This window comes from Bombina bombina, chromosome 5, assembly GCF_027579735.1.
Source record: "Bombina bombina isolate aBomBom1 chromosome 5, aBomBom1.pri, whole genome shotgun sequence".
In the NCBI taxonomy this organism is placed as follows: domain Eukaryota; kingdom Metazoa; phylum Chordata; class Amphibia; order Anura; family Bombinatoridae; genus Bombina; species Bombina bombina.
The window spans coordinates 911,294,966-911,311,323 of NC_069503.1; the positions used below are offsets into that span (position 1 = coordinate 911,294,966).

Consider the following 16,358-nt stretch of genomic DNA (forward strand, 5'->3'; position numbering starts at 1 on the left):
GCCTAAATGCTTTTGGCGCCAAAAATGACGCCACATCCGGAACGCCGACACTTTTGGCGCAAAATAACGTCAAAAAATGACGCAACTTCCGGCGACACGTATGACGCCGGAAACGGAAATAGATTTTTTTGCGCCAAAAAAGTCAGCGCCAAGAATGACGCAATAAAATGAAGCATTTTCAGCCCCCGCGAGCCTAACAGCCCACAGGGAAGAGTCAAATTTTTGAAGGTAAGAAAAAATGATTAAATCAAATGCATTATCCCAAATATGAAACTGACTGTCTGAAAATAAGGAAAGTTGAACATTCTGAGTCAAGGCAAATAAATGTTTGAATACATATATTTAGAACTTTATAAACAAAGTGCCCAACCATAGCTAGGAGTGTCACAGAAAATAAGATTTACTTACCCCAGGACACTCATCTACATGTTTGTAGAAAGCCAAACCAGTACTGAAACGAGAATCAGCAGAGGTAATGGTATATATAAGAGTATATCGTCGATCTGAAAAGGGAGGTAAGAGATGAATCTCTACGACCGATAACAGAGAACCTATGAAATAGACCCCGTAGAAGGAGATCACTGCATTCAAATAGGCAATACTCTCCTCACATCCCTCTGACATTCACTGCACGCTGAGAGGAAAACCGGGCTCCAACTTGGTGCGGAGCGCATATCAACGTAGAATCTAGCACAAACTTACATCACCACCTCCATCGGAGGCAAAGTTTGTAAAACTGAATTGTGGGTGTGGTGAGGGGTGTATTTATAGGCATTTTGAGGTTTGGGAAACTTTGCCCCTCCTGGTAGGAATGTATATCCCATACGTCACTAGCTCATGGACTCTTGCTAATTACATGAAAGAAATAAGCCCCACCTACCGCACTTGATGTTGCTGGGGCCTACACAAATCCAACAAACCTTGTCTGAAAGCCATGTGGGTTATAACAACCCCAAATAAGCCAAATGAACCCTCAAGCAAATGTCCCATCACATTAAAAAACGTTACTCCCAGAACACACAAACGTTTGTCCCAATCTTTCATATACAAACTGAGTGCCCCCAAAAAATTAGCCCTTTATGCAAGCTAGTAAAGCCTCTTATAACACTAGGATTACTGCTTACCCTTCCCCTAATGGGGATACTGTCAGCCTTTCTGAGTTAACACAGTGTCTGCAGAAAAAATGACTGAACATACCTCATTGCTGTATAGCAAGAAACAGTTCCTCACACTGAAGTTTTCCTGTACTCTTCAGCTTCTGTAGGAACAGCAGTAGACCTTAGTTACAAATGCTAAGATCATAATCCTCCAGGCAGAAATCTTCATCTATGTCCTGCCTGAGAGTAAATAGTACAATACCGGTACAATTTAAAAATAAACTCTTGATTGTAGATAAAATAAACTAACAGCTTAACACCTCTTTCACTTTACCCTTCCTGCTTAGAGCCGGCAAAGAGAATGACTGGGGGGTGGAGTTAAGGGGGGAGCTATATAGACAGCTCTGCTGTGGTGCTCTCTTTGCCACTTCCTGTTAGGAAGTATAATATCCCACAAGTAAGGATGAATCTGTGGACTCGGTACATCATGCAAAAGAAATGATAACTTTGTAATCCACATGTATTGTAACAATATGTCAAGCTTGATTGTAGCTCATTACAAAAAGTTCACTGCCCAGCTGTACAGAAACCGTAAGAAACCACCATATATCTAGGGAACTACTCTCTTTCTAGGTCTCACACCCCTTATAGGCAAGATGGACACCAGAGACCTCTCTCATATACCAAAATTCCCAGCCGTAAAATTAGTGACCTTGTAACCGGACTATATGTTAGCCTCTATACACAGTTAATTTGTGGTGCAAATATTGTTTAAATGCATTTCCTAAGCAAATCACAGTTCATATTGTAATACAAGATAACGAATCATGTGCAAAAATTAACATGTATATTATGCAGGCTTGTAATATCACAGTTCCTGTAGTAAACAGAGATTAGACTTGCTGATACCCTGTCAGACTTCCTGTAGGATAACGCTCAGTGAGCGTGAGATTCTGCACCAAACATCCGCATGTAACGTCTGTTAGAGGCTGTTGGAGACACGGGACAAAATAGCAGGGAGTACTCCTTGAGAAAGGGCGGAGTCCTGTAACACGCGTCGGAGTGTTTTACCAAGGCGGTCTTTTTCAAATATACCATATACATGGGTCTCCCGAGATTAGTCCGGGCACAGAGACAGAACAGACATCAACCCAATATCCTGCAAGCACGGAAGGCAACTGAAGAGGCAAAGACCTCCCAGTGTCTGGCCATAGAATACCAAGGTATTCGACCATAAAAAAAGTGTGTAATACACCCAGGTGAAAAATAAACCCAAGTTTGAGAACACAGAGTCCACAACAGGACGACACAGAGGATTACTTGCAAGGAAAAAGAAGCAGTCAAGCAAGAAACAGACCGCAAAAGCAACCCCCATACAGAGGGCACGTTCCAGGCAACGTCGCCGAACCTACCCACAGGTCCCTGAAAAGGGGAACACAAAAACCTCAATCGAGGTCCCTGAGAAGGAGAGTATACTCTCTGAACCAGAAGGAAGAGTAAACCCTCTTCTAATCAATGGAATAACTTGAAAGAAAAGTCTATACCCTAGCAGGCTAAGCTAACAGGAAACACCCAACAAGCTCACACATCCAGAGGAGACTGCGCAAACTCAGTTCCTTAGCCCGCTCAGCCATCCTGACTTGCAGACCCACACTCAGCTGGACCAACCCAGCCTCCGGGATCCAAGACAGGAAAACAAAAGAATCCCGAAACAGGTACAGGAATGAGCGCAAGGATAGCACAGCCATCCCCACAGAGCACAAGTACAACCCGACTCTGAAACAGACAACAAGGCCATAGACCTAAGGATCTATCAAAAGAAAGGCCCAACAAGCCTGCTTGGAACCAGCAAGACCCCAGGGGGAACCTCCCACCTTTCTGCCTCCCATCCAGAAGCCACAGCAAGTACTCTATCTCCATAGGGAGGAGAATATCCCCTAAAGAAAAAGGGATGATACCGAAAGGGCAACAACTGTCCTCAAGGCCCGACCTGCTAAAAGGAAGTGAAATTCCCAACACAGATGTCCTAGAAAAGGACCCCCCTACAAGTAGCTTGCCAAGCCAAGGCACAGCCAACCCAGTCGCCTGCAGAGCAGGGAATCCACGGGAACACTGGCAAGCTGACCAGGGGAATGCAACCCTAAGGTGCACCAGAAAATGGAAATCCAGTGCCAGCAGCTGGGTATGAACCAACCACCCTTGAGGCTCAAGCCACACAGCTAATTACCAGATGACAAGGGCCAATCTGTGGCAAAGAGTAAAAAAACAGAATTTATGTTTACCTGATAAATTACTTTCTCCAACGGTGTGTCCGGTCCACGGCGTCATCCTTACTTGTGGGATATTCTCTTCCCCAACAGGAAATGGCAAAGAGCCCAGCAAAGCTGGTCACATGATCCCTCCTAGGCTCCGCCTTCCCCAGTCATTCGACCGACGTAAAGGAGGAATATTTGCATAGGAGAAACCATATGATACCGTGGTGACTGTAGTTAAAGAAAATAAATTATCAGACCTGATTAAAAAACCAGGGCGGGCCGTGGACCGGACACACCGTTGGAGAAAGTAATTTATCAGGTAAACATAAATTCTGTTTTCTCCAACATAGGTGTGTCCGGTCCACGGCGTCATCCTTACTTGTGGGAACCAATACCAAAGCTTTAGGACACGGATGAAGGGAGGGAGCAAATCAGGTCACCTAGATGGAAGGCACCACGGCTTGCAAAACCTTTCTCCCAAAAATAGCCTCAGAAGAAGCAAAAGTATCAAACTTGTAAAATTTAGTAAAAGTGTGCAGTGAAGACCAAGTCGCTGCCTTACATATCTGATCAACAGAAGCCTCGTTCTTGAAGGCCCATGTGGAAGCCACAGCCCTAGTGGAATGAGCTGTGATTCTGTCAGGAGGCTGCCGTCCGGCAGTCTCGTAAGCCAATCTGATGATGCTTTTAATCCAAAAAGAGAGAGAGGTAGAAGTTGCTTTTTGACCTCTCCTTTTACTAGAATAAACAACAAACAAGGAAGATGTTTGTCTAAAATCCTTTGTAGCATCTAAATAGAATTTTAGAGCACGAACAACATCCAAATTGTGCAACAAACGTTCCTTCTTTGAAACTGGATTCGGACACAAAGAAGGCACGACTATCTCCTGGTTAATGTTTTTGTTAGAAACAACTTTCGGAAGAAAACCAGGTTTAGTACGTAAAACTACCTTATCTGCATGGAACACCAGATAAGGAGGAGAACACTGCAGAGCAGATAATTCTGAAACTCTTCTAGCAGAAGAAATTGCAACCAAAAACAAAACTTTCCAAGATAATAACTTAATATCAACGGAATGTAAGGGTTCAAACGGAACCCCCTGAAGAACTGAAAGAACTAAATTGAGACTCCAAGGAGGAGTCAAAGGTTTGTAAACAGGCTTGATTCTAACCAGAGCCTGAACAAAGGCTTGAACATCTGGCACAGCTGCCAGCTTTTTGTGAAGTAACACAGACAAGGCAGAAATCTGTCCCTTCAAGGAACTTGCAGATAATCCTTTCTCCAAACCTTCTTGAAGAAAGGATAGAATCTTAGGAATTTTTACCGTGTCCCAAGGGAATCCTTTAGATTCACACCAACAGATATATTTTTTCCATATTTTGTGGTAAATTTTTCTAGTTACAGGCTTTCTGGCCTGAACAAGAGTATCAATGACAGAATCTGAGAATCCTCGCTTTGATAAGATCAAGCGTTCAATCTCCAAGCAGTCAGTTGGAGTGAGACCAGATTCGGATGTTCGAACGGACCTTGAACAAGAAGGTCTCGTCTCAAAGGTAGCTTCCATGGTGGAGCCGATGACATATTCACCAGGTCTGCATACCAAGTCCTGCGTGGCCACGCAGGAGCTATCAAGATCACCGATGCCCTCTCCTGATTGATCCTGGCTACCAGCCTGGGGATGAGAGGAAACGGCGGGAATACATAAGCTAGTTTGAAGGTCCAAGGTGCTACTAGTGCATCTACTAGAGTCGCCTTGGGATCCCTGGATCTGGACCCGTAGCAAGGAACCTTGAAGTTCTGACGAGAGGCCATCAGATCCATGTCTGGAATGCCCCACAGTTGAGTAATTTGGGCAAAGATTTCCGGATGGAGTTCCCACTCCCCCGGATGAAATGTCTGACGACTCAGAAAATCCGCTTCCCAATTTTCCACTCCTGGGATGTGGATTGCAGACAAGTGGCAGGAGTGAGTCTCCGCCCATTGAATGATTTTGGTCACTTCTTCCATCGCCAGGGAACTCCTTGTTCCCCCCTGATGGTTGATGTACGCAACAGTTGTCATGTTGTCTGATTGAAACCGTATGAACTTGGCCTTTGCTAGCTGAGGCCAAGCCTTGAGAGCATTGAATATCGCTCTCAGTTCCAGAATGTTTATCGGGAGAAGAGATTCTTCCCGAGACCAAAGACCCTGAGCTTTCAGGGGTCCCCAGACCGCGCCCCAGCCCACCAGACTGGCGTCGGTCGTGACAATGACCCACTCTGGTCTGCGGAAGCTCATCCCCTGTGACAGGTTGTCCAGGGACAGCCACCAACGGAGTGAATCTCTGGTCCTCTGATTTACTTGTATCGTCGGAGACAAGTCTGTATAGTCCCCATTCCACTGACTGAGCATGCACAGTTGTAATGGTCTTAGATGAATGCGCGCAAAAGGAACTATGTCCATTGCCGCTACCATCAAACCTATTACTTCCATGCACTGCGCTATGGAAGGAAGAGGAACAGAATGAAGTATTTGACAAGAGTTCAGAAGTTTTGTTTTTCTGGCCTCTGTCAGAAAAATCCTCATTTCTAAGGAGTCTATTATTGTTCCCAAGAAGGGAACCCTTGTTGACGGAGATAGAGAACTCTTTTCTACGTTCACTTTCCATCCGTGAGATCTGAGAAAGGCCAGGACAATGTCCGTGTGAGCCTTTGCTTGAGGAAGGGACGACGCTTGAATCAGAATGTCGTCCAAGTAAGGTACTACTGCAATGCCCCTTGGTCTTAGCACCGCTAGAAGGGACCCTAGTACCTTTGTGAAAATCCTTGGAGCAGTGGCTAATCCGAACGGAAGTGCCACAAACTGGTAATGCTTGTCCAGGAATGCGAACCTTAGGAACCGATGATGTTCCTTGTGGATAGGAATATGTAGATACGCATCCTTTAAATCCACCGTGGTCGTGAATTGACCTTCCTGGATGGAAGGAAGAATTGTTCGAATGGTTTCCATTTTGAACGATGGAACCTTGAGAAACTTGTTTAGGATCTTGAGATCTAAGATTGGTCTGAACGTTCCCTCTTTTTTGGGAACTATGAACAGATTGGAGTAGAACCCCATCCCTTGTTCTCCTAATGGAACAGGATGAATCACTCCCATTTTTAACAGGTCTTCCACACAATGCAAGAATGCCTGTTTTTTTTATGTGGTCTGAAGACAATTGAGACCTGTGGAACCTCCCCCTTGGGGGAAGCCCCTTGAATTCCAGAAGATAACCTTGGGAGACTATTTCTAGCGCCCAAGGATCCAGAACATCTCTTGCCCAAGCCTGAGCGAAGAGAGAGAGTCTGCCCCCCACCAGATCCGGTCCCGGATCGGGGGCCAACATCTCATGCTGTCTTGGTAGCAGTGGCAGGTTTCTTGGCCTGCTTTCCTTTGTTCCAGCCTTGCGTTGGTCTCCAGGCTGGTTTGGCTTGATAAGTATTACCCTCCTGCTTAGAGGATGTAGCACTTGGGGCTGGTCCGTTTCTGCGAAAGGGACGAAAATTAGGTTTATTTTTGGCCTTGAAAGACCTATCCTGAGGAAGGGCGTGGCCCTTGCCCCCAGTGATATCAGAGATAATCTCTTTCAAGTCAGGGCCAAACAGCGTTTTCCCCTTGAAAGGAATGTTAAGCAATTTGTTTTTGGAAGACGCATCCGCTGACCAAGATTTTAACCAAAGCGCTCTGCGCGCCACAATAGCAAACCCAGAATTTTTCGCCGCTAACCTAGCCAATTGCAAAGTGGCGTCTAGGGTGAAAGAATTAGCCAATTTAAGAGCACGAATTCTGTCCATAATCTCCTCATAAGAAGAAGAATTATTATTGATCGCCTTTTCTAGCTCATCGAACCAGAAACACGCGGCTGTAGTGACAGGGACAATGCATGAAATTGGTTGTAGAAGGTAACCTTGCTGAACAAACATCTTTTTAAGCAAACCTTCTAATTTTTTATCCATAGGATCTTTGAAAGCACAACTATCTTCTATGGGTATAGTGGTGCGTTTGTTTAGAGTAGAAACCGCCCCCTCGACCTTGGGGACTGTCTGCCATAAGTCCTTTCTGGGGTCGACCATAGGAAACAATTTTTTAAATATGGGGGGAGGGACGAAAGGTATACCGGGCCTTTCCCATTCTTTATTTACAATGTCCGCCACCCGCTTGGGTATAGGAAAAGCTTCGGGGGGCCCCGGGACCTCTAGGAACTTGTCCATTTTACAAAGTTTCTCTGGAATGACCAAATTCTCACAATCATCCAGAGTGGATAACACCTCCTTAAGCAGAGCGCGGAGATGTTCCAACTTAAATTTAAATGTAATCACATCAGGTTCAGCTTGTTGAGAAATTTTCCCTGAATCTGAAATTTCTCCCTCAGACAAAACCTCCCTGGCCCCCTCAGACTGGTGTAGGGGCCCTTCAGAACCAATATCATCAGCGTCCTCATGCTCTTCAGTATTTTCTAAAACAGAGCAGTCGCGCTTTCGCTGATAAGTGGGCATATTGGCTAAAATGTTTTTGATAGAATTATCCATTACAGCCGTTAATTGTTGCATAGTAAGGAGTATTGGCGCGCTAGATGTACTAGGGGCCTCCTGTGTGGGCAAGACTGGTGTAGACGAAGGAGGGGATGATGCAGTACCATGCTTACTCCCCTCACTTGAGGAATCATCTTGGGCATCATTTTCTCTAAATTTTGTGTCACATAAATCACATCTATTTAAATGAGAAGGAACCTTGGCTTCCCCACATTCAGAACACAGTCTATCTGGTAGTTCAGACATGTTAAACAGGCATAAACTTGATAACAAAGTACAAAAAACGTTTTAAAATAAAACCGTTACTGTCACTTTAAATTTTAAACTGAACACACTTTATTACTGCAATTGCGAAAAAGTATGAAGGAATTGTTCAAAATTCACCAAAATTTCACCACAGTGTCTTAAAGCCTTAAAAGTATTGCACACCAAATTTGGAAGCTTTAACCCTTAAAATAACGGAACCAGAGCCGTTTTTATATTTAACCCCTTTACAGTCCCTGGTATCTGCTTTGCTGAGACCCAACCAAGCCCAAAGGGGAATACGATACCAAATGACGCCTTCAGAAAGTCTTTTCTATGTATCAGAGCTCCTCACACATGCATCTGCATGTCATGCTTCTCAAAAACAAGTGCGCAATACAGGCGCGAAAATGAGACTCTGCCTATGATTAGGGAAAGCCCCTAGAGAATAAGGTGTCCAATACAGTGCCTGCCGGTTATTTTACAAAATTCCCAAGATAAAATAATTCCTCAAGGCTATGGAGTATAAAATATGTTTATATATAAATCGATTTAGCCCAGAAAATGTCTACAGTCTTAAAAAGCCCTTGTGAAGTCCTTTTTTTTTCTGTAATAAAAATGGCTTACCGGATCCCATAGGGAAAATGACAGCTTCCAGCATTACATCGTCTTGTTAGAATGTGTCATACCTCAAGCAGCAAAAGTCTGCTCACTGTTCCCCCAACTGAAGTTAATTCCTCTCAACAGTCCTGTGTGGAACAGCCATCGATTTTAGTAACGGTTGCTAAAATCATTTTCCTCTTACAAACAGAAATCTTCATCTCTTTTCTGTTTCAGAGTAAATAGTACATACCAGCACTATTTTAAAATAACAAACTCTTGATTGAATAATAAAAACTACAGTTAAACACTAAAAAACTCTAAGCCATCTCCGTGGAGATGTTGCCTGTACAACGGCAAAGAGAATGACTGGGGAAGGCGGAGCCTAGGAGGGATCATGTGACCAGCTTTGCTGGGCTCTTTGCCATTTCCTGTTGGGGAAGAGAATATCCCACAAGTAAGGATGACGCCGTGGACCGGACACACCTATGTTGGAGAAAATACTCCGAAAACCTGGTCAACCATGACCAGGTGAGGTAGATGGAGCAAGGACATAGCCCAAGTTCCCACTACCATAGAACACCCAGACCAGCCCTGAGATCCAAGATTCCAAAACCACCCAAGACTGGGTCAGTAAAAAGGCCAAGCAGAGCATCAGCAACCGGAAGTCTCAGGGAGAAAAACAGGTCCAGGCAACTAATAGTTCAGGCAAACCTTACCCTAGAACTAAACACCCCAACCGGCCGAAAAGCCAGACACAAGGGTATAGATGCAAATCCAGAGAATCTGGATAGCGAGAAGAACTCGAAAGCTAAGACCAAAAGGAAGGAACCACCCCTAGCAAAAGTCCAACATTTCGAAAAGCAAAGCTAGTATCTTATGAAGATACTGCTCAGAGCCTCAGGACAACTAAGGGATACCTCGAGGTCTAAAAAATCCTACTAGCAGGACTAGTCTCCCTATCACCTCCGCACAAGCAGAGGACACAAGGAAGAGAAAGGCACTAAGCCTACCCAGCTTCGGAAAACCCCAAGCTAAACAAAGTCCCCGCAGGGAGCAACCATCACTCGGAAACACAGATTCCTAAAAGGAGATCCATTCGCCCGGAGGCAATGGAAGAAAACCCAAGGCCTCTTTATAACTCAGTCAAGAGTAAGAGCTGCTTCTAGATTTACTAGAATCAGCTACGCGTACACCTGCAAGGTGTCGAGAGCTGCAACAGGTTTCAAACTGCAAACCTTCTGCATGCTAGACAGCTATCCTGTACAAGCTGTTGTATCAAGCCCAAAAGGACACATCCAGAGGCATAAAAAATGAAGGCCAAACCGCTCAATAGCGGTAAGGGGCATTCAGCCCTTCCACCCTCCACCACATGGGTTAGGGAACTCTAAGATCTGATGAAAAACTCCCCTGCCCGGTCATCTATGACTAAAGGCTGTAAGGCCTGAAAACAATCCTTCCCACCTCATGGACCCACAGGTCCTCTTGAATGCTTAAACATGAAAAACAATGATAACCTTAGTACTCGCCACTTCTACCGAACCAGCTGAGCAGAATAGCGCCACGTGTCTGAACAGCCGCAATAACGAACGAATCAGACAGGACAAGCCTGCACCTAGGGTTCCAACTGGCAAGCTGCGTAAATATTCACTCGTAGGGGAAAAAACAGAAAACACACATTTTAAACAGAGGACTAACATGTCCAACAACTTCTGAAGAAGTAATAAAGAGTATCAATCCCAGAAGGTTCCCAAAGAAAATAAAACAAATAAAAGACATCCCATCGGATAAAAATAAAATATAAGGCAACCCGGAGGTTAACGCCCAAAAAGACACAGGCCTACCTGCAGGACCAGCCAAACGGAGCCCTATCACACAAAACTGGAAAAGATCTCAACAAATGACAATCAGGAGATTACTCCATCCCCACATGTCTGAGGTGCACCATTCGAATTATCAGACTGAAAATCCCTGTATCTGGTAACGATAGGGTCATTCAATAACTGAAAAACATGTCTGAGCACCACGCGAAGGCCCGCAATCCTGTAACGGAAGGCAAAACACTCAGGGACAGATACCCCTGCGGGGAACTGTAGAGGCCCTCCCCAAGGCAGAAGGCCTGGGACCATAGGGCACAAGCACATTCTCAAATAAACGTCTGGACTCTGCAGATGAACAATCGCCAACATTATGTGGAAGCGAAAATGTGCTGCAACCTCTGGGGGAAACATGCCACCCCACATGGAGGAACTATAAACTGGGTTACCCGCATGTGGAGAAGTATGATTTGGTAGGGAACTCGCCTCTCGGAGGACAGGACATCCAGAGGCGGATAGCTCAGGAGTCCCTGGATTCCCTGAGCCAGAGGAACCAGGCACTCTAAAATGGCATACGGAACAAAACTGGTTGACAGGCGTCAAAGAGGCCACTCCGGATTCATCACTGGAAATAGAATCTGAATTCAAAATAGTCTCAGTATAAGAATCCTCTGTAACTGAATCTGAAATTAACACAGTCTCAGCATCAGAATCGTCCCTAGCTGGATAGAGGATATTAAATATGGACTAAAGTAATGAAAACATTAAAATGGCACCTGACACCCCCAAAAGCTGGGCACTCACCACCTCCTATGACCAGACCCCTGTGGACTAGAAAATTTAACCACGCGGTCGGGAATGCGGAAATGGAACAACGGAACATAGCCACGCCCGAACACAAGGTGAACCGTACAGTCTAAACAAGTGCACCAAGCCAAAAGGCAGCGTCACTTCCAAAGGCCTCAATGTTCCAACCACGAGCCCAGTAAACATTGCATATAAGCAAGTTGAATCATATAATAAACATGATTATAAAAACCCACCTGTTCAATAACCCCAATCAGGAGATATTAACCCTCGATTCAAAGATACTAACAGAGACTCACTGAGACCCTTATGTTAAAAGTTAGACCCGCAAAGTGGTAGCCTCTCGGGAAACATTCACATTACAGTACATTGCGAATAAAGTAAAATGAAAAAAGATCTTACCGGAATCTACACTGTGGAACAGGAACGCGGACCTTCAAGTGTGACGGATAGTAGCATCACCTCCGCCATGGACTTGAGAGAAGAAAGCAGGCAGCGAAGCGAAGGTCGACAGCGCTGATTGCTTGTGGAACTATTAATGAGTCGGGATGGTTTCGCAGAAAGACTCTCCCTGCATCTCCAGACTCTAACTTTCATCAAAGCCCTCACTGAGAGACTGACAGGACTACTTAAAACTCCTGTCCCATGCCGAAGAGTACTACCCTCCATAAGAGACAAAAAAATTTTTAAAAAATTCTGACACTTCTCTGCCATCCTCCTGGGACGAAAGGCAAAGAATGACTGGGGGATGAGTGGGTTGTCTTTGCCTTCTCCTGGTGGCCAGGTTCTTATTTCCCAAAAGTAATGAATGCAGCTGTGGACTCTTCATTTAAGAAGAAAAAGGATACATAGATACAGCACTCTTAGTCCTAAAGTCTGTTGTCCCACTAAAAAGGATACATATATACAGCACACTTTAGGACATATATGTATGGTTTTTAGTTGACCTAGTATCACTAGTTCAGTAAATATTATTTAGCTTATATACAAACTAAACTGGATTTTGTTTTTAATATGTAAAGGGAATGTTAAAATTCTGGGTAGTAGCTGGCTACTGGATGAGTATGGGGGTTTAGGTGAATAGCCCTTGATCTTATGTGCTTCCATGAGGACTAGCAAACTGCAATGTTTCAGTATTTTTCAAAGAGTGGGTTTTATGTTTCTATAAAACGGTTTATTAGGGGGCAGAAAGAGAAACCGTGTTCCATCGCTTAACAACTTTTCTTCCACAGACAATTATTATTAAATGGTAGTTAATAGTTGTACTTAAGCATTAAAAAGGCAAATAAAAGTCAATGAGTAACCTGATGTTTCTGGAACAATTTCCTCTGTCTCCTCATCTTCTGGTTGTTCATCTCCTGGTTGATCTGAAGCTAGAAAACAACATCGTTATTAAAATCCCAAAACACATTTCCTTACAGTTAAAGTAAACAAATCTCTAAATAATATCAGCAGATAACATCATTAACAATGGAGACTAAACAAACATTCGTTAGAGTTGTCCAATGTAAGGTCTGGGGACAATACTGAAGCCCTCCAATGCTATTCTCTAGGTATTCCATATTTTATACAGTTTGTCTCTGAACCCTGAAGGAATATCACAAGACGTTTGCTATGACTTCATGCAATGTCACGGCTTAGGCACAGCAGATGGTCTGGTAGTTATTTAATGATTCCTTTACCTCAGACCGTCATATTACAGGGTCTATTAACAGATAGCTCAGCATGCTAATGCACTCTGGCTGAGCTCTGTAGCAACCCGAGGGTTGCAATTCCAATCCCTGGTGAGGTCCACTCAGCCTTTCATCCTTCCGAGGTCGATAAAATGAGAAGCGCCTTGAGACCCTTATAGGAGATTAGCCATGCTGTACAAGTACCCAATACATACATACATACATGATTCATATCCAGCTGCCTGCTGAAGATCAGCTGTTGGGATGCAATACACATGATTCTGTTGGTCTATATCTAGGTGGTGCCACTTCTTCAAGTACATCAAACACCATGTCTCTGGCTAAGGTATTGCTCGTTTAAGGTTTATTAGAAAAGGGGTTGTTTTATTATTTTAGTTTGATTTAGTCATTTAGCTATTGCATTCCAATAGGGAAAAATGAGCAGGTGTGCATTACAAATGATTTTACATTACCTAAAGGTTCAGCTTCCTGGGGCTCATCTTCTGTGTGATGGACTTCATAATCATCATCATCCTCTACATTATCAGAAAGACGACAGAAGCAAAAGATTAAAAGCATTGGTATTAAGCAATATTTACATCTCATTACGTCATTATATAATAATTCATTCACCAGAATTGCATATTTAAATGTGCGAGTGTGGTTAACCATTAATTAGTGATTACATCTGGATTGCCTCAATGTGAACAACCTGTAATTTCTAAATCGATATAATTCATGGATGGTACAAACTACTCAACAGGAAACTAAACAGAAATGTCTGCATAACCATAGATATAGCATGCATATTTTAAATATGACAATGTATAGGTTATTGTTCCTTTAACTTGTCTCTTTCTTACTAAAAATAAATAAATTCATTATGTATTGCTAGTCTTTAATGTGGTAATAGAACATGTTAGACTTTAATGTCCCTTTAAAATTTAATTCTACACCTTACAGTATCATAAATAAATCAAAAAGAAAATGAATAGCAAATGCCCATTCCAGAAGACATCAAAGCAGACCCAATCTCTTTCCACTCTACTCATTAAACAATACCTTTATCCTCACTGATAGGTTCATGTGTCTTGGGCTCATCATCTGTTGTATAACTTTCTTCAATGGTTTCATACTCTTGTGTTTCAGGTATGTCAGTTTCATGGTAATGCTCATCTTCATCTACATATCTTAGTTCATCAATCACTGGTTCTTCAGCAGCTTCAGTACCTGCAGGTTCTGCTTCTTCTAAATCTTCCTCAACTGCTGGCTCATCTGCCAACTCAGGTTCCTCCTCTGCATCTTTCAAACCTACTGACTCTTCAACTGCTACATGTTCTGGCTCTTCTACTGCATCTTCTACAACTTCTGTCTCTTCCTCATTTTCTTCTGTAGCTGCTGTTTCATCCACCTCATCATCTTCTTCACTAGCCACTGGTTCCAACTCTTCCTCTTGTTCTTCAGCAACTTCTGGCTGTTCCTGAATTTGCAGTTCTTCTTTTTGCACTTTTGTCGCAATGATTTTAGGTTCTTCAATCTCTACATCTATGTTGTCTGTCTCTAGTGCATCCTCTAACTCTAGTTCTGTTACTTGCTCTGTTTCTTCCACAACTGCTGGTTCTTCATCATGTTCATCGTCATCACCATCATCTTCTAAAGTTAAACAAAAACATTTTTTTCTCTAAGCTTGTGCTACACAAAATTCTCCAACAAAGTAAAAACATCTATTTTTTATGTTTTTCCTTTAAAAAAACACAAAGCCCTAATAACAATGGCCTGAAAGTAGAATCCTAAGCCCCAGATTACGAGTTTTGCGTTAGAGGCTGAGCGGTGCTAACGAGCAGTTTTCACTCACCGCTCACTTACCTACACAGTGCTGGTATTACCGTTTTTTACAAACCCGGCTTTAAAAGGCAAGTGAGCGTTGAGCAAAATTTTGCTCATTACCGCGCTGCTTACGTTAGCGGTGAGCTGGTGTAACGTGCTCATGCACGATTTCCCCATAGGAATCAACGGGGAGAGCCGGCTGAAAAAAAGTCTAACACCTGCAAAAAAGCAGCGTAAAACTCCTTAACGCGGCCCCATTGATTCCTACGGGGAAATACATTTAATGTCTACACCTAACACCCTAACATTAACCCCGAGTCTAAACACCCCTAATCTTACACTTATTAACCCCTAATCTGCCGCCCCAACATCGCTGACAATTACATTATAATTATTAACCCCTAATCTGCCGCTCTGGACACCGCCGCAACCTACATTATACTTATGAACCCCTAATCTGCTGTCCCCAACATCGCCGAACCCTACATTATATTACCCCTAATCTACCGCCCCCAATGTCGCCGCCACCTACCTACACTTATTAACCCCTAATCTGCCGCCCCCAACATCGCCACCACTATAATAAACATATCAATCACTAAACCGCCGCACTCCCGCCTCGCAAACATTAGTTAAATATTATTAACCCCTAATCTGCCGGCCCTAACATCGCCGCCACCTACCTACATTTATTAACCCCTAATCTGCCGCCCCCACTATATTAAAGTTATTAACCCCTAAACCTAAGTCTAACCCTAAACCTAACACCCCCTAACTTACATATAATTAAAAGAAATCTAAATAAATATTCCTATCATTAACTAAATTATTCCTATTTAAAACTAAATACTTACCTATAAAATAAACCCTAAGATAGCTACAATATAACTAATAGTTACATTGTAGCTATCTTAGGGTTTATTTTTATTTTATAGGCAAGTTTGTATTTATTTTAACTAGGTAGAATAGTTAGTAAATGGTTATTAACTATTTACTAGCTACATAGCTAAAATAAATACAAAAGTACCTGTAAAATAAAACCTAACCTAAGTTAGAATTACATCTAACACTACACTATAATTAAATTAATTCCCTAAATTAAATACAATTAAATAAAATTAGCTAAAGTACAAAAAAATCAAACACTATATTACAGAAAATAAAACAAATTACAAGATGTTTAAACTAATTACACCTAATCTAATCCCCCTAACAAAATAAAAAAAGCCCCCCCAAAATAAAAAAAAAAGCCCTACCCTACACTAAATTACAAATAGCCCTTAAAAGGGCCTTTTGCGGGGCATTGCCCCAAAGTAATTAGCTCTTTTACCTGTAAAAATAATTACAAATCCCCCCCCAACATTAAAACCCATCACCCACACAACCAACCCTACTCTAAAACCCACCCAATACCCCCTTAAAAAACCTAACACTAACCCCTTGAAGATCACCTTACCGGGAGAAGTCTTCATCCAACTGGGCCAAAGT

At 43.0% G+C, this 16,358-nt stretch overlaps 1 protein-coding gene across 1 annotated transcript in view; it reads right to left on the reverse strand.

The window, feature by feature from the left end:
• The window catches only part of LOC128660956 (aspartyl/asparaginyl beta-hydroxylase), a gene marked incomplete in the record, with an annotated part of 420,872 nt that overhangs the window by 180,938 nt on the left and 223,576 nt on the right, over nucleotides 1–16,358 (reverse strand). The window contains 3 exon segments of the mRNA XM_053715069.1: nucleotides 12,675–12,743; nucleotides 13,517–13,579; nucleotides 14,106–14,696. Of these exon segments, the coding sequence (XP_053571044.1) occupies nucleotides 12,675–12,743; nucleotides 13,517–13,579; nucleotides 14,106–14,696 (723 nt within the window).